We start from the raw sequence: 27864 nt of genomic DNA on the forward strand, positions 1-27864 counted from the left end.
CAATGTGCTTGATCAACTTTCTCCATACAGCTCGGTCCTACACCACCTCCCCAAGTCAAACCCCTTTCCTTCAAATCTTCTGTTACATTGTTCACCCACCTACACTTTGGCCTCCTCCTCTTTCTCTTCCTGTCTTCCTGTGTACTTCTATTCCCATCAGTCTTCGGCCTACATAGTCAATGTCTGTCCTTAGAGATCTCTTCCGTATTTTTTGTACATCTGATTGTCTAATTTCTTATTCTATCCTTTTTTGTAACTCCACACATCAATCTCAACATTTTGATTTCTGCAATATCTAACCTTTTCTGCTGTGCTCCCTTTACGGCGCATGTCTCAGCTCCATGCATCATTGCTGGTATTGTGTCTGTTTCAGATCCTTTACTTTAACCTTTGCTTTAATTCTTCAATCACACAATAGCCCTGACACCATCTTCTAATTGTTCCATTCACACTGCACTCTGTGGGTTATCTCTTCATCTAATTTTCCATCTTGGGCTACCTCTGATCCCAGATGTTTAAACTTACCTACTCTTTTCAATAACTGTCCCTGCAGGCAAAGTTCTGAATCCTAATCATTATTAAACCTCATATATTCTGTCTGTCTTCCTATTTACCAACTCTCTGTCTTCCAAAGCCCTTCTCCATTTTTCCGTCATCCTTTCTGCTTGGTCTTTTTTGGTGCTACACAACTTAATGTCATGACCAAAAAGTCTGCACCAGGGGGATTGGTCTTTTAACCCATGACTCAACACATTTATAACCAGATAAAAAAGGTGAAGACATAAATACGATCCCTGGTGCAGACCTATTCTAATTGGTATCTTGTATGTTGTTACCCCAACACTGCCTTTAACCAGAGTCCACAGTCCCTCATAAATCCCAAGGTAATCCTCACATGATTTTTCTGGTACTCTTTTCTCTGTCATGCACCTCCAGACCTTTGACATGGTGCTCTATCATAAACCATCTCCAAAATACATTATGCAAACCTTTCTGTTTTTGTGGATGTTTCTTTATCCGCTATCTCAATGCAAAGGATCAGTTGTTGTTCCTCTTCCTGCCATGAAACCAAACTGCTCTTGCCCGATGTTGGTCTCCTCCCTAAGCCTTCTCTTTATAACCCTTTTCCAAATTTACATACTGTGTGACATCAGATTTGTCCTTCTATACTTTCCACAATCCTGAATATCACCCTTTTCCTTATAAAAGGGTACAATCACACTGTCCCTGCACTCCTCTTGTATTCTCTCCTGTTCATAGATCTTCTGTATTAGATTCCACAACACATCTACTCCTTCTTCTCCTAAACTATCCCACACATCTGCTAGTATTTCAAATGGTCCTTTTGCTTTTACAACCTGAGCAATGTTATGGGCTCAGAAAATAATGGATTTAATTAGTGGTTAAATTTTTATTGGTGTGTCATAATTAGCAAAAATTAGAACAGTTTTACATGGTATACCTTTACTGTGCTTGCATTTCACTAAACAGAAACATTTTTATATGAAAATATATCTTCTGTATACAGTATTGTGGCAATTGCTAGATATGTGCTTTTTAAGATTGAGACATACTTTATAGTGAATAGTATGAAGCTCATACAAATACTGTAGTTCTATTAATTATTTAGCAGAATCCATCAAAGGCTGAATAGACTTCTGAGCAACTTACAGTACTTTACTTAATCACTTAGGGACACATTACTACAGGCAGAGGTATATGGGATTGTAAATTGGAAATCAGAATGGGGAAACAAAGAAATTTCTGTAATTAAAAAATATGAATATACTGTATAAAGTTTGCTAAGTTACCAGGTAATACATGTTCATTATAACATGATATGCTGAATTCCATGTATCTTTTGTGTTTCTTCAAGTTCCTGTAAAAACACATGGCTAGTGTAGTTTGTGGTGCCTTCTGAACCGAATATTTTTTGAGATGTTGAGCTCATGCAGTCAAATTTGCTTGAGAAAATGCCACATATTACTGCTTGTCACACTGAGGTCTTGAAATCATGCCTCGTTTTGACTGATGGATGCAGAGATATCAATATTGATTGCGTGGTTCTTGGTTGAAAATGACATCGGCTGGAAATTCCAAAAAAATATGGCAAAACAAAACGTCGATTACATTGTCATTTTAAATGTGCATAAGCTGTGCTACCTGTTTAATACAGGTGGAAATCTAAGTAATCAACGTAGACTACAGTGTTAACATTTGAAGTGCAGTTTGCCAATCCAGTTGCTATGTCTCTGTTTTATTAAGATGAATAACATTTTGTGTGCTTGTGCTGCTTTTTGACTAGCATCAACTTTCACAATAAAACTTGAGTTTTCAAATTCAAAATAAGGAACACTAATTATCCAGGAAAAAAGAACAAAATACATTTCCTCATAAATATTTCACTGTAAGTACTGTGAAATTTTAGTGAATTATTCAATTCCTTACATATATTATCATTTTATGTACAGTATTTCCTCAAATTGATATATTTACAGTTTCATTCATAAAATGCTGGTGGTCTTATGCTTTTTTAGTTTATATTTCTTCTTTGACAATCTTAATACATAATTATGTCAAAATGGGTGAAAACTACTTAACAAAGCTTTGCAAAAGATTCTGACATTTGGTAAGGTGTGTTTTTTTCATTGCATAATTTACTTATTTTTTTGTAGTCAAATTACTTTGAGAAGATTTGATTTTCAGTTATTGTAAATGTATAAATTTTCAATGTTAAGTTAATTATGTGCAGTATTTTATTTTTCATTAATCAATAATTATTTGAAACAGAATGCAGTGCTCATCCTTAATGTTCAGTCTGTCTTCACTTTTAGATTTTTGTGGGTTTTAGGTAGCAGAGCATTGGGTATTTGGAAAGTTTGGATAAGCATTTTACATTTACATTTGCATTTATTTACTTAGAACATGCTTTTATCCAAAGTGACTTACAAACTGGGTCATAATTGAGTAAACATCAGTTTGGGGGACAGTTTAGGAACAAGTGTTACAGGACAGGGTTATAAAGTTGATCATCGGTAGTAAAGGGCCCAGAACAAAATCCAGGTGAGTTCCACCTATCCATCCATCCATTTTCTAACCCGCTGAATCCGAATACAGGGTCACGGGGGTCTGCTGGAGCCAATCCCAGCCAACACAGGGCACAAGGCAGGAACGAATCCAGGGCAGGGTGCCAACCCACCGCAGGAGTTCCACCTACTTGATTACAAAACTTAAGAAAGCCAATATCAGTTGAACCATGACACAAGAGACTCTTCAAACACTTCTCAACCTGGTTGAGGGAGTCAAAATTTGTAATGGAGTTAGGCAGCTTATTCCAGCTAGGAACTACAGTACACATGAAAAGAGTCTGGGCTTAGATTTGATTCCATTCAGAAGTGTCATCACCAGAAGTTGCACATCAGCAGACCTGAGTGGGCGAGAAGGAGCATATGACCTCAGAAGTGTCTCCATATATATAGGCGCTGACCCACTGACTACTCTGTATGCATGTATCAAGGATTTCAACTTAGTACATGGTGCTATAGGTAGCCAATGCTGTGTTCTGAATAATTGCAGTAGTCAACATGTGACAAGAACAAGGCCTGTACTAGGAGTTGTGCTGCGTACTCCGACAGACACGGCTTGATCTTGCAGTTGTTGTGTGGAGATTGTATTTAAAAAGAATTGTACAATGACATTAATATATTTACGTGAGCTCTGTATTATAAATACAGAAAATTATAAATCATTTGAAGGTAAGTACAGAAACTAATTCAAAATCAACTTATGTTTAAATAATCTCTCTGTTAAAAAAGGAATTTCATACGGTTCAAATACCATACCAGAATTTGCTTTGACTGAAACTTTTCATAGCAGTTTCTGTGTACTGTTATTTTGCTAGGTCTCTGTTCAGAGATTATGTTATCATTTAATGAAACTTGTTTTTTTGTTTTCTTTTGTTTCTTTTCATCATAACAGAACACCTACAATGGCTGGTGGCTTATTTTCAATTGATAGAAATTATTTTGAAGAAATCGGAACATATGATTCAGGAATGGATATATGGGGTGGTGAAAACTTAGAAATGTCTTTTAGGGTAAATATATATGTTTGTCTTCTTCTTATATTCATTTATATTTAGCTAATCAAATAAATCTATTTATTGTCATCCTAATGATTTTTTTCTCTCAGATTTTCATACTGAATTCCAGCAGTGAGAAAAAATTTAGCAAATGAATGAATTGCACTGCGGTGGGCTGGAGCCCTGCCTGGGGTTTGTTTCCTGCCTTGCGTCCTGTGTTAGCTGGGATTGGCTCCAGCAGACCCCTGTGACCCTATAGTTAGGATAATAGCGGGTTGGATGATGGATGGATGAAATGCATGCACAGTCACTGAATAAAACCTGATGGTTGAGTAACCTAAATCTACAGAGAGGTATACAGTACATGAATCATAATAAAAGATCTTTATTGGTGTTTATAATGTAAAGATTTTGTATAGAAAAATGTCATTTTTGGAATAGGGCTGCCGCATATTTACTTAGATATATTCTCTTATAGCCAGCATTAATATTTTTTCCTTCATCTGGTTATCATATTTATGCAGTGTGCATTGTCTGATCATTTGCTTGTAAAGGTTATCATATATTTCTTTTAATATTTAGTTATCTCACTTCTTTGTCCTTCAAGTGTACTTATTCTTTGTGAAAAAGAATAGTAACTATTTCAGAAACATATATAATTTACAGGGCGGCATGGTGGCGCAGTGGTAGCAGTGCTGCCTCGCAGTGAGGAGACCTAGGTTCGCTTCCCGGGTCCTCCCTGCATGGAGTTAGCATGTTCTCCCCGTGTCTGCATGGGTTTCTTTCGGGTGCTGCGGTTTCCTCCCACAGTCCAAAGCCATGCAGGTTAGGTGCATTGGCGATTCTAAATTGTCCCTAGTGTAACCCGCCCTTCCCAGGGTTTGTTTCCTGCCAAGCGCCCTGTGTTGGCTTGGATTGGCTCCAGCAGACCCCCATGATCCTGTAGTTAGGATATAGTGGGTTGGATAATGGATGGATATATAATTTAAAATATCTGCTTCTCAAAAACAAGACGACACACATAAAATTATTTAATTAGTATTAAATAATATTTAATGTGAACAATTTTTTAAAATGCAGTACCTTCTTATATATTTTATGTAGAATTTGACATTTGTCTACATTCTTCTATACTGTATATAGTGATATTTTTGGATAAATACTATACTTTATCTAAAACCATCTCTGAATCACACTATTCCTAAATATAGTAAATGGTCCAAAGCAATGTTTTAGCTGATGTTAAGTACTTTGACCTAAAGGAGTATCCCCTCCTTGAATGTCTGTTTTCTTCTGACAGGCTGAATTGCTTGACACATCAAAACTAACAGTTACTGTACAGTATAGTTGCTTTAGACTCTTTTGCCATATTGACTTTTTCTGTTGTGTCCATAATTGCAGTTGCATTACTAAAATCATTTTAGTACACCTATAGACATTTACATGCACTGTATATCCTTTGGCAACAGCAAACAAAATATTTTTCATATCAGAAAATATCTACTTTATAGTCTTCCAAAGTAGAATCAAATTACCAAAATCGTTCTGATACATCTACAAAGATGTGCATGTACTGTACTTCCCGATATACCAGTATAATAACAGCAACCAAAATATACAAAAATTACAAAAAGCCTACCTTGGGTGGCACAAGTTCTTCTGGTTTAACAGTAATCATAACAATTGGAACATAGAAATTAAGAATGAGTTATAAAATAACATATTGTTCTTTACTATATATAGTTTGTAATTTAGATGATTTAGCTTTATTTTTGGGCTAAAATTTAGTGATGCTCAAATTCATAAATATAATAAAGTAATACCTAATAAAAGTAATAAGAATTGAAAAAATATCAGCTCTGTAGTAGATCACCATGGAATTAAGACATTGGAATAAAATAACAATAAGCTCTTAGTTAAGCCTGCTTAATATACTATACACATTGTGGATGCTAGAGGCGCTGTTGCCCTGTGAACCCCAACAGACAGACATCTAAGACACACGTATAAAAGCCCTAAGAGGAATTTTTAATATTTCTCTTCAATAAAGTGCACAAAGCACAGCACACTCCATAATTCTCCAATACTCAATAATGATAACAATAACAATAATCAATAACAATACAACAATACTCCATTCCCAGCAGCTTCATCACCCAACCTCCCAACTCCGGCTCTCCTTGCTGGGTTTCCCATAGTCCTTTTTATATTCCTTGACCTGGAAGTGTTCCTTCTCTTTTCCTGGGTCACACGCCACATTATCCGTCCTCAAGTATCCCGGAAGTACTGCAGGCTTCCGTCCCTGTGACTCTGAAGTACTTCTGGGTTATAATAACAGTAGGAATCCCCAGGATCTTTATGAGCTCCCCCTGGCGGCACCCAACAGGGTTGAGGAAATGAACTCCATGTCCCAAGATATTCAGAGGGAATCCGGGGAACTATTGCCATCCAGAGGAGCTGCCATCTAGCGTCCCGGGGGAGGCAGTGCCCTGAAAAGGCTGCCTTCCTCCATTCTTCTTTTCCAGGGATGTCTCGGCCGGACTGAACCACTGGCCGTCCATCACAACATCTGAAGTCAAAAAGTGTATGGTTTAATTAGTTTGGTTCACATTGTTGATTTAAATTAATGTATTTCTGTGTATAAAGTATACAACTAAATTGATATCATTGTCTCTTTGGAACTGCTGTTTAAAATCTAGGGAGAAAAACTATGGTATTCTTAGAATTTATACCTAAATAATGAATTAAGAAATGTATTTTAAAGCAATTGGCCAATTACCAATTGGTTTCAATGATTGTTCAGTTTTAATTGTGTCAATTTAGCAGTTGATATACAGAGTACTTGGAAAGTCAATAATTGTAATGTTCTTTGTCTTTAGATTTGGCAGTGTGGGGGGTCCTTGGAAATTGTTACATGCTCTCATGTTGGTCATGTTTTCCGGAAAGCTACTCCATACAGTTTTCCTGGAGGAACAGGTCATGTCATCAATAAAAATAACAGACGACTGGCTGAAGTCTGGATGGATGAATTTAAAGACTTCTTTTACATCATATCACCAGGTGACTGTTTTACATAAGTATTCTTTTGATCAGTGTAACATATTATTTCAAAGTGCTTCTTTCACAAACTAATTGTGTTTTCATTGACAATGTTGCTTAAAGGGAAGTGTTAATTTTCTAAAAAATATATCGGTAAAAAATAATGCATTAATGCAATTTAGTTAACACCAAAAATGACTTTTGAGAACATATATTAAATTACAGTGCTCAGTGTGTATTATATAAAGTATATACTGAATGTAATGTCATTTTCTAATCTGCTTAATCCAGACCAAGATAAAGTGTGGATTAGGGGTGCTGGATCCAGTCCCAGCTAGCATAGGATGTAAGGTAGGAACAAACAGGGCAGGGCTCCAGTCCATTGAAGGGTAAACACACACACGCACCTGCATTCCAAGCATGAACTAGGAGCCAATTAGCATTAGAATTACCAAAGTTTACGAGAAAATTTGTAAATCCAGCCCACCTTAAATCTACTCGCACGTCTCCATTCAGTGTCTTTTGTCCTGTTAACGTGTCGATAATCCCAAGCAGCAAGCAGCCTGCTATACCATCCCCCCACTGCAAAAACCTCTTCCAAATGAAGCCTTGTTTATCAGTGAGTCAGGTACCTAGGCTAAAAAAATGTATTGTTATTCGGAACACATGCATTTCACGTGTGTTCCGTGTCCACAAAGATCTGTGTAAGTGTAGGATGACAGAAATGTTGAACACATACCTAAAAGACAAACTTTTTTCTATGTTTTAGTAATAATGACAAAATGTAGACATGAAGTGTATAATGTGTGAAGACTGAAGTCCAAATATCAAATAAGCGCTTTCACAAAAGATACAAGTATAACAGAACAAATGTGCTTTTTTTCCCAAGACTATAACCGAAGAAAATAAATGAAGTTAGTGTTGCTTGTTGTCCTGACTTCTCGGGTAGTATACTGGTTAGAGCTGCTGACTCCAATTCAGAAAGTTCTGGGTTCGAGTCTTAACGTCTCCCAAAATAAACGTTTTGAGTAGTGAGCTGTTCTTATTGTTACTATTATACAATAAAACATACATTTGATTTGAGTCTGTAACAGACGGTGTAACTGTATGGTACTTGTAAAGGTTAGCATTTTTTTTTAATTCAGTTTAATTCTCTCAGTCGCGTTCACAGTCCCCCTGATCTGACACGGCTGTTTTCAAATAAAGACGCGCTATAACAGAGGTGAACTTAGATCGTAGAAAGAGAACAGAAGCCCTCCCCGCAAGAAACGTCCACTCACATATAAGAACAACGCAGCTGCACCAGGTGTAAAGTTGAAAAATGGCACCATTTGAATACAGGATGAAGTCCGGCGTCATCCTGCCAATCACCTGTCCTTCAAAGAAACAGCTTGACTGTGCCAGCATACTCTTGACATATACTGTGTAGGATACCATATTAAAAAATACACATCATTTTGTTTCCTCTTACAAATTTGTGACACGACAAGCTGAATGATTACCATCAACACCTGATCAATTACATCTGAACCAGCTCCACAATGGAAGGAATAAAAGTCTTTTTGGGGGTGTGTGTGTGTGTTTTGGATTTTTTTTTTTTTTAATGATAACCACAATTCCTTCAGTCGTGAGCTGAAATTCTCCTGTCTTGAACACAGACCATTTCCAGATATGACCTATTCTGTTTTATTTTTCAATATGTCTTGCAATGCTGTACCATTACCACTGTGATCCATTTTCATATGTGGCTTTTATTCTCATTTTTCTCATTTGTTACTGTGCCTCCTGGAGTAATTTGTCTACTGATACTGTACAAAACTTAGTACCATTAAATATTGTATATATATAGTGGACTACCAAGGGGCACACCCGACATGACAGATACAGAAACAAGTGCCGTAAAAAGTCTTTTATTCTGTGGGAAACGTTTTCCAGTCGTTTCCCTATAGCACCAATCGTAATACAACCCAGAAATTCAGCAGTTCTCTTTGTCTTTCCTTTCTTCCTTCTCCTCAACTCCTCCGCAAGCAAGCGTTGTCCCTCCTCCTACTGACTCTGGTTCATCTCTGTAAGGCAGCTGGCTCCTTTTTAAGCTGCACTCAGGAGCACTCCAGGTGGTTTGTTAGGGAGGTCTGGAATTGCTCCCAGGTGTGGCTGAAGCCCAAAGTAGGGCTCTGCAGCTCCCACATCTCCACCCAGGCGGCATCCTTGGAACCCAACAGGGATGTGCCAACAAGTAGTAATTTCCATACAGCCCTGTGGAAATCCAAGGTGCCGGTGCAATCCAGGGGGCTGCCAAGTAACAGGTCCGGGATGATAGTGCCCTTCAAAAGCCATCTTCCCCTGTTCATTCTTTAAGGATGATGTCCTGGCTGGGTAAAGATGCTGGCCATTCCTCAAAATACAATATATATATATATATATATATATATATATATATAGTATCTATAGTTTATATAAAAACAGGATGCAACTGACCACAATCTGAAGTGCCACTGCTGAATACTAATTAGAGATTCTAGTTGTTGATTTTTATTATATTTGCAAACATTTCTGAAAACATGTTTTCCTTTTGTTGTTCTGGTTTATTGAGTGAATAGTGATGGACAAAAGTGGCAGGTTTATCCATCCATTTAAAACTAAAATGTACAACACAGTAAAGTGTGTAAAAAGAGAAGCAGTCTGAATATTTTCTGAATCCACTGTATATTTATGTGTGTGTGCATACATATTGTAACAAAAGACAAAAGAAATCATAAAGAGTTTAGACACCAAATGGCAAACCCCATATAACTATTGACAAAACAACAAACATGAATTCAAAAATAATCATAAGAACATCTTCTCAGACATAAGTCCAAGAATGAACTGACTCGGAGTCAATGAGCGGCTTCATGTTTTATATGGCTGTCTTCGGATTGGCTGGGTGAGGTACTTGGAGAGAGTGTTCACCAGGGTATCACAGGCCAATATTGACCACATTCCTGGCATTGTTAATACCTCTAACACAACATGAAGCATAATTTTCTTTCAGTTTATTACGTTTTACTATTTTTTACTATGGTTAATTACTCCCTTTTAATGTTAGGTCTATTATGCATATGTAACATTTCCCATGAAAATAACAATCTGTTTAAATTGTACATCCACTTCCCCATATGCGAGCAGCAGACCTGTGAAGTGACTAGCGCATAGCACCCGCCTGGGGGTTGGCGAGCAGGGGGCAGAGCCCCCTGGTATACTGTATATATATGTATATGTGTGTATATATAATATAGGGCAGCACGGTGTGCCCTGTGTTGGCTGGGATTGGCTCCGGCAGACCCCCGTGACCCTATTCGGATTCAGCGGGTTAGAAAATGGATGGATGGATATATCATATATGTATGTATGTATGTATGTATGTATGTATGTATGTATGTATGTATGTATGTATGTATGTATGTATGTATGTATGTATGTATGTATGTATGTATGTAATAAAAAAAACAACTTGGGTCGAGACGTGATCTTCTCGGAAGAAACTTTAACGTCCTGTGAGACAAAAGGACAGCTGCTGTGCACGCTTTTAAATAATCAACGTGCAGCGCAACAAATAGAACACGCAGCTCGGCAGCAGGAGCAGCAGCAGCTAAACCGTCCACATCTCTTTAGCATGTGTTCTGCTCCCCCCCCCACCTTCACAACGCAAGTGGCAGAGGCACGAAGTGACTGACGCAAAGCACGAACCCCCCCCCCACCCAACCCCCGAGTGAATACAGATTTTCAGAACACCAGACACTGCCTTGAAACCAAATAGGCTGCTGTTCCAACTCTAACGATGCACTGTAGTATGCTCTGAATCTGTGGTTTTTCACTAGCTGTAATGCTACAGAGATTATTATTTTTACTTGGCAGAGGTGAAATGGAAGGGAAGTAAAATGTGACAGATATCATGCTTCATATCAGGTTTTGTTGCCCTTACAGTCAGGAATAGTGAATATCGAGGGCAGTGAAAAAAGAAGGAAATGTGGGGAAAATCAAAGAACAGGAATTTTTTGATGGATAGCAAACTGTAACAGAACTGCATCCTAACAGACCTAACTGACTACGTTAGACCTACTTTCTTAAACTATACTGCGGACTACAAATTTGTCCTTGCAGATAGTGTGCAACCACAGGCATTTAACTGTCACCACTTTGTTGCAACTTAATAAAGAAAGTAAACAGCATTTTTTTTTTGCAACTGTAAGTAAAGGGGAAATACTGGAAATGTACACTCATTCTGGTAGGTGTTTGACTTGTTTTGATTTTAAACAGTGATATTTTGGCTGAAAAGATCGATGACTACAAAAACACTGATACATTTATGAAAATTTACAGCTTTGGTTATTATGTTGCATGTTTTTACATATTCATTGTTGTTGTATTCCTTTATAGACTTTATTCGTTTTTAATGTAATCTGGCAGTCTAACATGAATGTTTTATTTATATATAAGTCTGTCATGATGTTACTTCTGATAAATTTATCTGCATCTGTACTTTTTTGGCATAATAGGTTTGTACTGGACTTGTAAACATTTAGTGAAGATATTGTATATAATAGAGCATATGTTGATAGTAAGTTTTGGATGTAAAACAGATTTTCAAGGCCAGATGGGCATGGTTGCTGTAACTTCATAAAAGTACAACTTCAACTGGAAGTCAGCCTATTACCATGGTGAAACCAGCAATAAGCTGTACATGTGAAAGAAATATCCCTGTGAATATATAAACCTGCGTAATGTCCAAAGTTTGCATGTTTTTACTGTAGGATTCCTGCGGACACTACGTTTTCCTACACAGGTCATTTTTTCCCTGATGGTTTATTTGATCTATCCATCCATCCTCTTCCGCTTATCCGAGGTCAGGTCGCAGGGGCAGCAGCTTAAGCAGAGAGGCCCAGACTTCCCTCTCCCCGGCCACTTCTTCCAGCTCTTCCGGGAGAATCCCAAGGCGTTCCCAGGCCAGCCGGGAGACATAGTCCCTCCAGCGTGTCCTGGGTCTTCCCCGGGGCCTCCTCCCGGTTGGACGTGCCTGGAACACCTCACCAGGGAGGCGTCCAGGAGGCATCCTGATCAGATGCCCGAGCCACCTCATCTGACTCCTCTCGATGCGGAGGAGCAGTGGCTCTACTCTGAGCCCCTCCCGGATGACTGAGCTTCTCACCCTATCTTTAAGGGAAAGCCCAGACACCCTGCGGAGGAAACTCATTTCAGCCTCTTGTATTCGCGATCTCGTTCTTTCGGTCACTACCCATAGCTCATGACCATAGGTGAGGGTAGGAGCGTAGATCGACTGGTAAATTGAGAGCTTTGCCTTACGGCTCAGCTCCTTTTTCACCACGACAGACCGATGCAGAGCCCGCATCACTGCGGATGCCGCACCGATCCGCCTGTCGATCTCACGCTCCATTCTTCCCTCACTCGTGAACAAGACCCGAGATACTTGAACTCCTCCACTTGGGGCAGGATCTCTCCCCCAACCCTGAGAGGGCACTCCACCCTTTTCCGGCTGAGGACCATGCTCGGATTTGGAGGTGCTGATTCTCATCCCAGCCGCTTCACACTCAGCTGCGAACCGATCCAGAGAGAGCTGAAGATCACGGCCTGATGAAGCAAACAGGACAACATCATCTGCAAAAGCAGTGACCCAATCCTGAGTCCACCAAACCGACCCCTTCAACACCCTGGCTGCGCTTAGAAATTCTGTCCATAAAAGTTATGAACAGAATCGGTGACAAAGGGCAGCCCTGGCGGAGTCCAACTCTCACTGGAAACGGGCTCGACTTACTGCCGGCAATGCGGACCAAGCTCTGACACCGGTTGTACAGAGACCGAACAGCTCTTATCAGGGGTCCGTACCCCATACTCCCGAGCACCCCCACAGGATTCCCGAGGGACACGGTCGAATGCCTTTTCCAAGTCCACAAAACACATGTAGACCGGTCGGGCAAACTCCCATGCACCCTCCAGGACTCTGCTAAGGGTGAAGAGCTGGTCCACTGTTCCACCAGGACGAAAACCACACTGTTCCTCCTGAATCCGAGGTTCGACTATCCGACGGACCCTCCTCTCCAGAACCCCTGAATAGACTTTTCCAGGGAGGCTGAGGAGTGTGATCCCTCTATAGTTGGAACACACCCTCCGTCCCCTTTTAAAGAGGGGACCACCACCCCGTCTGCCAATCCAGAGGCACTGTCCCGATGTCCATGCGATGTTGCAGAGACGTGTCAACCAAGACAGTCCTACAACATCCAGAGCCTTAAGGAACTCCGGCGATCTCATCCACCCCGGGGCCCTGCCACCAAGGAGTTTTTTGACCACCTCGGTGACTTCAGTCCCAGAGATGGGAGAGCCCACCTCAGAGTCCCCAGGCTCTGCTTCCTCATTGGAAGGCATGTTAGTGGGATTGAGGAGGTCTTCGAAGTACTCCTCCCACCGACCCACAGCGTCCCGAGTCGAGGTCAGCAGCGCACCATCCCCACCATATACGGTGTTGACACTGCACTGCTTCCCCCTCCTGAGACGCCGGACGGTGGACCAGAATCTCCTCGAAGCCGTCCAAAGTCGCTCTCCATGGCCTCTCAAACTCCTCCCATGCCCAAGTTTTGCCTCAGCAACAACCGAAGCCGTTCCGCTTGGCCTGCCGGTACCTATCAGCTGCCTCCAGAGACCCACAGGACAAAAAAGTCCTATAGGACTCCTTCTTCAGCTTGACGGCATCCCTCACCGCGGTGTCCACCAACGGGTTCGGGATTGCCGCCACGACAGGCACCGACCACCTTGCGGCCACAGCTCCGTCAGCCGCCTCAACAATAGAGGCACGGAACATGGCCCATTCGGACTCAATGTCCCCCACCTCCCTCGGGACGTGAGTTGAAGCTACTTCTGACAGGGGACTCTGCCAGCCGTTCCCAGCAGACCCTCACAACACGCTTGGGCCTACCAGGTCTGACCGGCATCTTCCCCCACCATCGAAGCCAACTCACCACCAGGTGGTGATTAGTTGACAGCTCCGCCCCTCTCTTCACCCAAGTGTCCAAGACATATGGCCGCAAGTCCGACGACACGACCACAAAGTCGATCATCGACCTGAGGTCAAGTGCACATATGAACACCCTTATGCTTGAACATGGTGTTCATTATGGACAATCCGTGACGAGCATAGAAGTCCAATAACAAAACACCGCTCGGGTTCAGATCGGGGGGCCATTCCTCCCAATCACCCTTCCAGGTCTCACTGTCATTGCCCACGAGCATTGAAGTCTCCCAGCAAAACGAGGGAATCCCAGAAGGTATGCCCTCTAGCACCCCCTCCAGAGACTCCAAAAAAGGCTGGATACTCCAAACTGCTGTTCGGTGCATACGCACAAACAACAGTCAGGATCCTTCCCCCCACCCGAAGGCGGAGGGAGGCCACCCTCTCGTCCACCGGGGTAAACCCCAATGCTCAGGCTCCGAGTCGGGGGGCAATAAGTAAGGTTTATTTGATATCATTGAATTGCCTAGGAGTGTGTGTGTGTGTGTGAGTGTGTGGCTGTGTATGTGTTTATGTGTGGCAGAAATATACTGTCATTTCATATAGCATTGGTTGCTGTAGTGTAGTCTTTGCAGCTGGGATAGCCTCAGGTTCCATTTGACCCTAGAGTGGAATAGTAAAGGGAAATTTATTGATGGATTAGAGAGAAAGATGATGAGCAGAGCTGCTGGAAAAGTGAAGCATTATACTAGTCAATACTACTGTGCAGAAATGCTTAAATGAGTTCATACTAGGCACAACATAAAATACAGTATTGAATTTTGTAGACACAGGTTATTAAAAACTGAAACTTGATATAGTTTACAGTGTTATTTCTTTGTTGGTACACTACCTGTAGAAAGTTTTGACAAGTCAATCAGACATCTTTTACTAGATACTGTACATAGCCGATCAGTTTACATGATATGCAAAAGTGCAGAATCTTCAGCAGTAAAGACAAAGAAAGGCTTCTCTGAGTAGTATTCGCATATAATGATGAAATGTTTTATCTGAAACAAAGTGATGGATCACTTTATTGTTCTAATAAATGACCATCTGTAAAAAGATCTACAAAGTGCTCAACTCTAAACATTTGTTATCTCCATAATTTACAAAATAAAAACCAGTGCAAAACAAAGTGTTTTTAAGAATGATGCATCAATAACTGCACTTTACTCAAACTGGCAGATATACAGGAGTAACAAACTGCTAGTTCCTTAAAGATCAAATCACTTTTATGCTAGCCAAAGGAAATAATCCATAAATATTGCATAAAGGGAAAAATCATCTAAATTTTAATGAGTCCATTTCACTTACCCATATGGTGTGCAAAAGTGATGAATACATTGTGAAATAAATATACAGAAACCCAGGATTCTGCAGTGAGGACTTGTTTTGGAAGTGTTCCTAATGACTTGCATAAGTATACTAATTAGCAGAAAAGTGCCATTTTGTTTGTAATATTTTTTTACATTAACCTGTAGGAGTGCAGTTCTACTCTGATGTGCCAAGTAAGTTCAATTGTGTAGCTGCAGATGACAATAATAGATTATTATTTTTTGCTTAAAAAATATAAATTAAGAAAGTTTTAAGGAGCAGAAAACCAAGTATCTTCAGAAGATAAAATGATCTACACATTTTACTTTATATATTGTAGATCTCTTTTACACTACTGTAGAATAGAGTTTGTATTTTCTCTTTCTTAACATGGTCAGAATTACCTGTCATGATAAACACTTGCAAGAAGAAAACAAACACTTTCCTGGTTACACTTCACACAAATACAACAACAGCAACATTTATTTCTATAGCACATTTTCATACAAATTGATGCAGCTCAAAGTGCTTAGCATGATGAGGAAAGAGAAAAAAGATTAAATAAATAAGAAAATAGAATTGGGGAACACTAATTAACATAGAATAAAAGTAAAGTCCAATGGCCAGGGAGTACAGGAAAAACCAAAAAAAAAAACTCCAGAAAGCCGGAGAAAAAAAAATCTGCAGGGGTTCCAGGCCACGAGACTGCTCAGCCCCCTGTAGGCATTCTACCTAACATAATTTACCTCAATCAGTCCTCATTGTATTCAGGGTTCACATGCAGGAATTTGATGATTGATGGTCATGTGGATTTCTGGCCTTTAATCCATCAATGTAGGGACATCATGGTGCTTTGTTTAGGTGGTGGTGGCGCAGGTCGCCACCACAGAAAACCGGAAAAAGAACAGAAGAGAAAGTAGGGGTTAGTATGGATTACAGAGCCACCAGGAATGATAATGATAATTAAATGCATATACAGAGTATCAGGATTAAACTAAAATGAAGCTATGAGAAAGTCATGTTAAAATATTGAGTTTTAAGCAGTTTTTTAAAGTGTTTCACCGTATTAGCCTGGTGAATTCCTATTGGTAAGCTATTCCAGATTTTAGGTACATAACAGCAAAAGGCCACCTCACCAGTTCTTTTAAGTTTAGCTCTCGGAATAATAAGCAGACACTCATTTGAAGATCTAAGGTTACAATGTGGAGTGTAAGGTGAAAGACTATTCTGAAATATAAGATGGAGTGAGGTTATTTAAGGCTTTGTAAACCATAGGCAGTATTTTAAAGTCAATTCTAAATGACACAGGTAACCAATGTAGTGACATCAAAACTGGAGAGATGTGCTCGTGTTTTGTTTTCCTAGTTAAGATTCTAGCAGCTGCATTCTTCACTAGTTGCAATCAATTTATGTCTTTTTTGGGTGGTCCTGAGAGGAGTGTGTTACAGTAATCTAGCTGACTGAAAACAAAAGTGTGAACTAATTTCACAGCATCTTGCAATGTTATAAGAGGTCTAACTTTTACTATATTTCTTAAGTGAAAAAATGCTATCCTAGTAATCTGATTAATATGTGATTTTGAATCCAGGTCAGAGTCAATAGTTACCACTACATTCTTTACCTCCGTATTGACTTTTAATACTAATGTATCAAGTTTATTTCTAATAACCTCATTATATCCTATTTTGCCAGTCACTAAAATTTCTGTTTTCTCCTCATTTAGTTTGAGAAAACTACTACTCAGCCATTCAGAAATACAAGTAAGACATTGTGCCTCTGAATCAAAAGTTTCAGGGTCATCAGGCAATATTGATAAATATAGTCGTGTGTCGTCAGCATAGCTGTTATAGTTCACGTTATGCCCTGAGATAATCTGGCCTAATAGAAGCATATAAATTGAAAAGAGCAGCGGACCCAGGTTAGAGCCTTGTGGAACACCATATAGAATATCAGAAGTATCAGAAGTATAATTACCACAACTAACAAAGAATTTTCTACCTGCTTGGTAGGATTCAAACCAATTTAAGACACTGCCAGAGAGGCCAATCCAATGACTAAGTCGATTTCTAAGAATATTGTGATCAATGGTATGAAATGTGGCACTCAGATCTAAGAGGATGAGAACAGATAAATGGCCTCTGTCTGCATTTACCCGCAAGTCATTTACTACTTTAACGAGTGCAGTTTCTGTACTGTGATTTGTTCTGAAACCCGACTGAAACTTATCAAGAATAGCATGTTTATTGAGGTGGTCATTTAACTGCATAATGACTGCCTTCTCTTGGATTTTATTTAAGAAAGGCAGGTTAGAAATAGGTCTAAAATTTTCAAAAGCAGAGGAGTCAAGATTATTTTTCTTGAGCAGGGGTTTAACTACAGCAGTCTTAAGACAGTCTGGGAAGAACGCTGTATCTAATGATGAGTTTACTATATCAAGAATACTATCAATTAGCACGCCAGATACTTCTTTGAAAAAACTTTTTCGGTATTGGGTCAAGGACATTGGTTGGAGGGTATCAGTTGAGAAATTATTTTATATAAATCAGGTAAATCTATCCTGGTGGAGTGCCGGGGTTTAAGAGGATCAGTATTGGGGAGATATATTGAGTTATTTCTAATATCATTACTTTTTTGGTTAAAAAATACACCAAATGCCTCACAAATTTCACTGGAAGTTTTTGGAAGCATTCCTTTGAGTGACCTGGGTTTAGCAGATGATCAATTGTAGAGAGTAAGACTCTGGGATTACTAGCATTAATAATTCTAGAGTAATAACACAGCCTTTCAAGGTGGCCTGTGTTGTTGTAGTCTGTTATTTTAACCTGCAGTATCTCATAGTGGATAATCAGTTTAGTTTTTCTCCATTTACGCTCAGCTCTCCGGCATATTCTCTTCAGAAAAGACATTCTTTGAGTCTTCCATGGTATAACAGCGCTAGAAGATTTTTAACTGTCTTTTCAGGTACGACTATGTTAGCAGCAGCTCTCACTTTAGCATTCAAATTTCACTCCTTACTATTTACATTATCCTCACTGTTGTAATAAGCAACAAATGTACTGGTTGCTTAGAATGTTTGCAAATTCTGAAGCTGCTGATGAATCAAAGAAGCGTTTTTTAACAATATGCTTCTCGTGAATTTTTTCTATCATTATTTCTATATTAAATTCTTCTTCTTCTTTTGGCTGATACCGTTAGGAGTCGCCACAGTGGATCATCTTCTTCCATATCTTTCTGTCCTCTGCATCTTGTTCTGTTACACCCATCACCTGCATGTCCTCTCTTACCACATCCATAAACCTTCGCTTAGGGCTTCCTCTTTTCCTCTCCCCTGGCTGCTCTATCCTTAGCATCCTTCTCCCAATATACCCATCATCTCTTATCTGTGCATGTCCAAACCAATGCAGTCTCACCTGTCTGACTTTGTCTCCCAACCATCCAACTTGAGCTAACCCTCTAATGTACTCATTTCTAATCCTGTTTATTCTCGTCATGCCCAATGCAAATTTTAGCATCTTTAACTCTGCCACCTCCAGCTCTGTCTCCTGCTTTCTGGTCAGTGCCACCGTCTCCAACCCATATAACATAACAGGTCCCACTACCGTTCTGTAGACCTTCCCTTTCACTCTTGCTGATATCCGTCTGTCACAAATTACTCCTGACACTCTTCTCAACCCATTCCACCCTGCCTGCACTCTCTTTTTTACCTCTCTTCCACAATCCCCATTACTCTGTACTGTTGATCCCTAGTATTTAAACTCCTCCACCTTCGCCAACTCTACTCCCTGCATCCTCACCATTCCACTGACCTCCCTCTCATTTACACACATGTCTTCTGTCTTGTTCTTACTGCCCTTCATTCCTCTCCTGTCTAGAGCATATCTCCACCTCTCCTCAACCTGTTCCCTACTATCGCTACAGATCACGATGTCATCAGCAAACATCATAGTCCACAGGGACTCCTGTCTAATCTCGTCTGTCAACCTGTCCATCACCACTGCAAATAAGAAAGGGCTCAGAGCCGATCCCTGATGTAATCCCACCTCCAACTTGAATGCATCTGTCACTCCTACTGCAGACCTCACCACTGTCACACTTCCCTCATACATATCCTGTACAACTGTTACATAATTCTCTGCCACTCCTGACTTCCTCATACAATACCACAGCTCCTTTCGAGGCACCCTGGCATATGCTTTTTCCAGGTCCACAAAGACACAATGCAACTCCTTCTGGCCTTCTCTATACTTCTCCATCAACACCCTCAGAGCAAATGTCGCATCTGTTGTGCTCTTTCTTGGCATGAAACCATACTGCTGCTCACTAATCATCACCTCACTTCTTCACCTAGCTTCCACTACTCTTTCCCATAACTTCATGCTGTGGCTCATAAATTTTATTCCCCTGTAGTTCCTGCACATCCCCCTTATTCTTAAATATCAGCACCAGTACATTTCTTCTCCACTCCTCAGGCATCCTCTCACTTTCCAAGATTCCATTAAACAATCTGGTTAAAAACGCCACTGCCATCTCTCCTAAACACCTCCATGCTTCCATAAGTATGTCATCTTTTGCTCAATCATTGTACAGATTTAAGTTTTGTGTTGGCCTGGTGCATTTTGAAATTCTCTTTTTAATGCAGTGTGTTTAAATGGCTAGCAGGCAGAAAGATTAATGTTGTACCTCCACCCTCTACAACTGTTCAGCATGCTGCAGCCTAGTAAAAGTAGCCAACGTCTGTATGTAAGTGGGCATTAGTCACACACAAGTGGATGGTGATCCCATGTCAGCTGATATGTATAGCTCCAATGCACATTGACAATGCTTGATTGCTCTTCATTGCTGAAGTCTACATTTTTGTGAATATGATGTATTACACATAAGATGGGTATTCAAGCATAGCCAGCTCTAAGGAAAATCTTTATCTTTAGATCCAAATAAATTATTTAGGTTAGTATTCGGTTGTACTACTTTTTTCCATATTTTTTAAAAATCTTGACAGTTGTCAAACAGGACAGTGGAAAGATTATCACAGTAAACACAGAAGCATGTTAATGTTTTGCATAATGCAGGAGGTAAAAAGGAAAGAAAGTTACAATTGTTGCATTTGCATTACAGTTACAGTTGTATTATCGGGTGGATTTCTTTAGTTATAATATGTAGTAAACCCAGATTTATGCATCTCAGATTTCTAGGCATTATAAGTGCTACTGAAACTGTAATGTGTAATAACATTAACTTAAGCTTTATACCTGACAACTAATCTGATTAACAAACCATTTATCAGTGAATAATGATCATATAGTATATTACTATATCAACAAAAATTATTGAAAGCTTACATATTATAATCTGTTCAGTTAGCCAATAAATTTTGCTTGACTTCTCATTGCATCCATAATGCCTAACACCCTATAACTACAGACATACAAAACACTGAAATCTTCAACTACTACATGGAATTGAAGACCTGGTGGAAGAAACTGGTACACCTGGACAGTGACATCTTTTTCTTAACGAAATGTAAAGTGTATACATTGTTCTCCTGTCCTCCTAAATGAATCTTAGGCTGTAGAAGTCTGTTAATTTTTGACGTTGAAGATGACCCATTTGAAGTTTTTGTTTCTTTCCAAGTGTATATATAAACAAAGAGATCTCCAGTTTCTTTACTACAACATGCCTGAAGATGGGATCTGAGCTGCCTTGAAAGCTTGCATATTGTAATCTGTTCAGTTAGCCAATAAAAACTGTCATTTTACTTGACTTCTCATTGCATCCATAATGGCTAACACGGTACAACATCCTACTAGTACAAACCCTTTTTGAAAATTTATCACTTAAAATTTAGAAAAGAACACATATCTTAGTATATTCACTAGTATGTATTCAGTTTTACATCTGTTATTGAGTAATCATCTTCTCAGTTCAGTTTGTTGTACATGAAAATGTATATTGTTTCAGATGACATCTGAATCTTTGAAAGTTACTGAAACATTGTACACGGCCTTACTGACTTGAGGTAGAGAGAGAGAGGGGAGGGGAGGGGGTGGGGGGTGTTAGCATGCACTGATAGAGCGCATTGCCACACCCACCAAAACAACAAACCACCTCAGGATCCCAAATTAGGACCCAAGTGGAGCTGTGCAATGAGTGACACCTCAGCACCACACTAGTTTGAATGAAGTGGAACAGGGTGAGTTTTTTTTAAACAGTGCTGGAGTCAGAAAACCTATAAAGGGGATAGGAAACCACTAGTCGTATTTTACTGAGATAATACTGAATGAAATATAGAGTCTAAAATTGGGGGGAAAAACTATCAAGAGTGCAATCACTTTGACCTGTTACCTGTCAGTAAAGGAATGGGTTAAGTCTGTCCATTAGACAGGGCTTACTTTCATAAGACTGTGATGATGTGGGTTTGCTACATGCTCCCATCTGCGGTCCAGGAGCCCTTGAACCCGTCACCGTCGGTAATGTCACCGATGAGCTTAGCAGTGAGGCAACAACAAAGCAAGGGGATGGTGCAAAAGTGTCAAGTGGTTTTATTTAAAACAAACAACAAAAACAAAGTGTTCAAAATAAGTGCAGTGTCTCCAAACTAGTCTTTATTAAATAAATAATCCATTAACAGCAAGTGAAAAGTGGAGATTAAAAACAAATTGAAAAATCTTCTAAAAACAATAAGGTTAAAATATCACAGGAAGCAATCCTTTGAAACAGTTACACAAAAAGCCTGGTGTCTTCTTTTACCATGGCAGCTCCCCTGCTACTCCCATCTGGGCTGCTCAACAGGAGAGTCGTCCACCTGCAGGAACAGCTGCCCTTCACTCTGGTTTGGTAGACCTCTGATCCTTGGCTACGTCGGGCTCCAAACCGGACTGAGACGTTGGTTACTTCCCCAACCAGCCCAAAGCCTCCTCGACTTCCTCTCCTTTCGATGGTCAAGTCAAAGCCTCTACTGGTCACTCCAGCTACATAATCGCTCAGTTGGAGCAACCGCTTCCTTCAGCCCCACACTCCCCTTGTGGGCTCTTCTCCCAGCTGCCTGCTTTCTCTCACTCGAGCCTGCTCTTGCTCGCTCTCCCACACCGGCACGCTCTCTCTCTCTTACTTCCTGCTTTCTCCAGCAACTTCCGTCTTTCTTTCTCTTTTTCTTTTTCATTTCTCTTTTTCGTTCTATCCCTTAACCGTCTCGGGCTTATCTTTATAATGGACGTGGCAGTTGTGGTAATCAACGGTTCTCGGGAACAACTACGATGTGGACAGTCCCTCACCTGTGCATTTAGGTGAGAAACGCCCACACTGCAAATCGCCCCGAGAACTGCTTCAACCACAATACCACGCCCCCTCTCTAAGCCGCGAGTACAGTGATTATTTATTTAAAAAGCAGCTCTTTACCTGAGCTGTGGACCCGCTACACCACAAAGACCACCAGTCATTTAAATCATTATGGCAGTTAATGGTTCTAAACATGTAGCCAATCAAGTAAGCACACACTTCCAACTGACCATTTGTGCTGTTGAACAACACTGTATCTTTTCAATATCATAAATGTAGGATGGTAAAAGAAATCAGTGTAACATAATTTAATGCATCCTAGTTTAAAGTAAAAAAGAATCTTAAAGCACAGGTTTACATCAAAAGAGATCCTGCCTCTTTTTTTCTTGTACTGTAAAACAGTAACTTCCACAGTTTTTAAAGAAACTGTCCCAGAATCTCTGGAAAAAGTACAATGTATACTTCTGGCATTAAACATACTTTATTTGTAGCCTTTCATTGAAAGCCAGTGTACATTTAATGTTGTATTTACTGCTTTTCAGAAAAATTTCCTTTATTACTAGTTGCTGCAATTCATTTATTAGTATTTTTCCTCGTTACTGTTTATGCTTGCCCTTTATAAAAAGCTCCTTCATGCACTACTGAGCCCTAACTGTCTGCTGCTCTGATAAGGTCAATCTTCTGGACTTCACTACTGATAAGCTGTAAGGATCTACAGGTCAGTTAGTATCTAATATACACTTAAGTGTGCACATCTGTCTAAATTAATAACCAAATTAATTATGCCAATTACATTTTTTAGTCTTTTTTAAATTTCTTTATTTGTGATAGAAAAATATTAAAGGTTAAATCAAATAACTAACAGAAAATAATTGACAAGAACAGGACATTCTTTTATTTGAAACAATGTTCACAAAAGATAACTATAATCAAATTTACTTGCTCAATCATTTCTTTGGCAAAAATTTCAAATGCATTACTACTCCAGAATGTTAATGTCCTCTGCCCGTAGGCATTAAATGGGAAAGTTGCCTGTGATCCTTTGTAGATATTTGGCGTACACCACTTTGGGATGTGCTTAAAAATGATTAATAAGATAGCTGATATACATTATATAGTCCCAAATAATATCAGTCCATATATCCACTTTAGAATTCTGTGTTGCCAACATTTGTGTACAAGTGAGAGTACACATCTGGTATATTGTGTATAATTCTGGTGATCACACAGAAAGAAAGACATAGCAGCACTTGTTGCTGTGGTGCGGAGACCAACCAAGTGTATCCCAGGACTTAAGGACATGTGGTACTCTGACTGCTGTTGGCGCTAGGTTATTTTGCGCCCTAGCCCAAGCTTATTAGTGTGCCAGCTGACTGGTAGCAAATCCATGCACCATTTTTTTTAACCCCATTGTGATCTGTATATCCTAGGTGAATGCCTAATTTGCCTTAATGGTGGCACCGCCCCTGTCTCTGACAGACTCAGGGAATTAAACCTGTTTAGTTTCAAACAGAGGAGACTACATGAAAACCTAATCCAGGTTTTCAAAATTCTGAAAGGCATTGAGTGTGAATTCAAGTAAAATGACACCTTTTATTGGCTATCTAAAAAAGATTACAATATGCAAGCTTTCAAGGCAACTCAGGCCCCTTCTTGCATATTGCAATCTTTTTTAGTTAGCCAATAAAAGGTGTCATTTTACTTGACTTCTCACTACATTCATAATGGCTAACACGGTACAACACCCTAGTACTACTGAAAGGCATTGATAAAGATGATCATGCAAAATTCTTTCAACTATACAGTATGTCACAAACTACTCAAGGTCATCAGTGGAAATTAACGAGAAATGCAAACTACGATCCATGTAATTATAGTAGAAACCTTGACAAACTTTAAATAGTATCTGGATGAGATATTTGGACCGCTTAGCTAATAGCTTAACAAACCAGCTTGATGGTCTCCTATCCTTTGTCAAATTTCTTATGTTCTTGTGTATCAAATTAAAAAGATAATGGCAAAGGGAACTTGGGCATCTAAAATTTTGCCAAAAATACTAATATTAAAAATATTTTAGATAAAGGTAATAAAAAAAGGCTGCTCACTAAACAATGAGATCAGTTAAAAATAAGAATGTTTCACTGATCGAGAAACTGGTTCGAATAAAAACCTGCAGTCAGATCTACTGACTGCATGACTGCTACAGCGGTTTTATAAAATGATGTAATTGGCAGGTTTTTCGGAAAGTCAAAATACAAGCCAAGGTCATTACCAGGAAGACCATAATTAATTTAACAAAACTCAGGCTGTGAAGCAGAATCAGAGTGAATAAGCAGTGCAGGAACATTTTAATACCAAAACCAGAGCCAAATCGCTAGGTGCTAGTCATAGCAAAAGGGCTGAAAAAATGTCATAACCAGAGGACTCAGAAATTGACGGTAAAGAATAACCACTAATGTTTTTAATAGAGTCCAAGGCGATACCAGGCAGCAAAGCTTAATTCACTTTTGTGAAGCACACTGTTTCAACACAGCATGTCAAAGCTTGTATCAAATTGCCATTAGCACATGACTGATGACATCTGAAGCTTTAAAAGTCACTGAAACACCAGAAACATTCTGACTGTTTTGAAGTTTTGACCTATCCTGCACCCTACAACCTATGAAACGAGAAGGGAAACAACTAAATGAAATATGGAGCCTAGAGTTAAAAAAATGATCGAGAATGTGGGACCATTTTGACCTGCTATCTGTCAGTAAATAGTCCAGCTATTAAGCAGAACTTAACTTCATAAGACTGACTGGCATTTATATCTTTACTGCAGTCAATGCTTCCAAAAAAATAGCCAATCATGTAAGAACACACTTTGAATCGACCCATTTGTTGTACGTACGCTTTCTATTGACAAGTACTATATGCGGAATATGCTTTCTTCTACATTGCACCAATTAATGAAAATTTTTTAGGCCAACGCTACACTCATTAACCTTCAGCTTTCCATTACTAGACATGGAATACTCCTCAAATAACTTTATTTATGTATTAGACTACAGTATATTGCTAAAATGTAATTATTTATGAATGTAAGCTAATTATAAGTCTATTAAAAGCCAGTAGTCCCAGAGATCACAGTGTTGCATTGATCACTAGTTGGTTTTCAGCTCTCATTGAACATACATTCCAGCAACTACTCATCAAAGGCAAATTTAGATTCACTGATCAAACTAAAATGCACTTCTTCCTGATGTGGGAGGAAGATGATGAATGTCTATTTCTCTGACCTTAGTCACTTGGTCCGTTTTGCTTGCTAATGAGCACACCCTTCACTTCTAACTTTCCCTTGGCACCATCTCTAATTCTAAGTGGCCTGTCAAAAAATTTCAGGCTGTGTACCTTCATTTAGTCTGTGTTCTTTGAGGCCTTAATAAGTTCATCTTAGATCCTGTTGTGCTTTGGTGTTTTGTCTTCTGACTGGTTTTTGGGTTTGTTAATTACTTCATGATTCAATTAGTGATGTTGTCTTATTTGAATTATTCATTCATTCATTCATTTATGTCTCTGGTTACTCTTCCTGTCAAGTCAGTAGACTGATTGAGAGAGCATGATGTGTCATGAGGTCGCTGGAAAGTGTGTGGCACTCCTGATATCTCTGCAAAAGGATGATGGTCCAAGTCTTTAGAGTCCTGGTACTTCCTGTTTTGCTATATGGTTGTGAGACATGGACGCTACCCAGTGACCTGAGATGAAGACTGGACTCTTTGGGAACTGTGTCTCTTTGGAGAATTTTTGGCTACCACAGGTTTTACTTTGTGTCAAACAATCAGTTGCTCATTGAGTTCCGAATGAGGCACATTAACTGCATTGTGAGGGAGTGTCAGTTACGGCACTACGGTGACTTATCCCCAAGAAGATTCAAAGTTGTAATTTCTCCCAAAGCAGCTTTTACAAATTACTAAAGTAAGGCTCACACTGCTTATATGAATGAGAGATTTCAGTTTTTGCTTTTTAATAAAATTGCAAACTTTTCTGGAAACCTGTTTTTGAGTGTGGATTGACAGGCAAAATGTCAAATGTATCCATTTAAAATTAAATCTACAATACAGTAATGTGTGAATAGAGGTCAGAATTCACTCTGAATTTGTTAAATCTACAAATAAAACCGTTTGTCCCAGTATACAAAAAGGGAGAGATGTGATGCCTTTAATGTGTTCTAGGAAAACAGTAGCAAAGAGGTAAAATTAAAGAAAAAATATGTTGTATAAGATACTATTATTTACGTAACATCTTTCTAACTTAGAATTAGCGATTTTAATTTAATATTTAAGTGAATAGCAGATACTATCCATTCTTTTTATGAGCTGTATAACCCTATCAATGTCACAGAGTGCCAGTGTTTATACTGGCAGCACTAGGCAAAATGCAGAAAAACAGCCCCTGGACTAGATGATAGGCCATTGCAACACACACATGTGCACATACACACACTCATTCATATGAAATCACACATTTGGGATGTAGGAGGTACATCAGCATACACCGAGGAAAACCAATGCAGATATAAGAAGTGCAAATTACAGACTGTCCGTGCCCAGGCCAGGATTCAACGCAAGGACTCTGGAGCTGTGAGGCAGCAGCACTATCCACTATGCCAAGGTGCTGACCATAGTTGTAATCAGGTAATTAACATGTAGGCACAATACTTCTTTTTCTTTTCATTCCCAATTAAGCTAGGTCATGGCTGTTTGTGGCCTATACTCAAAGCATCAAGCGTAAGGCAGGTGCCAACTTTGGACACAAATAACCTGCAGTAACTGAATGTTTTAAATAGTATGTGCAGTTGTTGTATTACTTGATTTATCCCAAAAACTGTGCAATGATTTTTTGATTTATCATATGGGGAAGTAAAAAGGGTCTCACTGTTAGGTTAAAATTTTTACATAAATTGAAAGAATGTAACTGAGAAAAAGTTTTGGATAAATCTGCAAATGTGACTCCCTTTTATTTATAGCACCCAATTGGCATTTTGTGTTATATCTGGTCTATCTAGAGAAACATTTGACTTGACAATAAAGTGTTTCAGACTGACACTGGCACTACATATGCAGTAAAATTG

General features: G+C 39.3%; 1 protein-coding gene across 3 annotated transcripts in view; it reads left to right on the forward strand.

The window, feature by feature from the left end:
* The window catches only part of galnt13 (UDP-N-acetyl-alpha-D-galactosamine:polypeptide N-acetylgalactosaminyltransferase 13), a 241880-nt gene that overhangs the window by 89145 nt on the left and 124871 nt on the right, over positions 1-27864 (forward strand). For all 3 annotated transcript variants that reach the window (XR_005634152.1, XM_039757433.1, XM_039757432.1), the window contains exons 7-8: positions 3979-4096; positions 6961-7141. Coding sequence is in view for 2 of the 3 variants with exons in the window: in XM_039757433.1 (XP_039613367.1) it covers positions 3979-4096; positions 6961-7141 (299 nt within the window). In the remaining variant the exon portion in view is untranslated. The remainder of the gene's footprint in view (positions 1-3978; positions 4097-6960; positions 7142-27864) is intronic.

This window comes from Polypterus senegalus, chromosome 6, assembly GCF_016835505.1.
Source record: "Polypterus senegalus isolate Bchr_013 chromosome 6, ASM1683550v1, whole genome shotgun sequence".
NCBI classification, from domain to species: Eukaryota; Metazoa; Chordata; class Cladistia; order Polypteriformes; family Polypteridae; genus Polypterus; species Polypterus senegalus.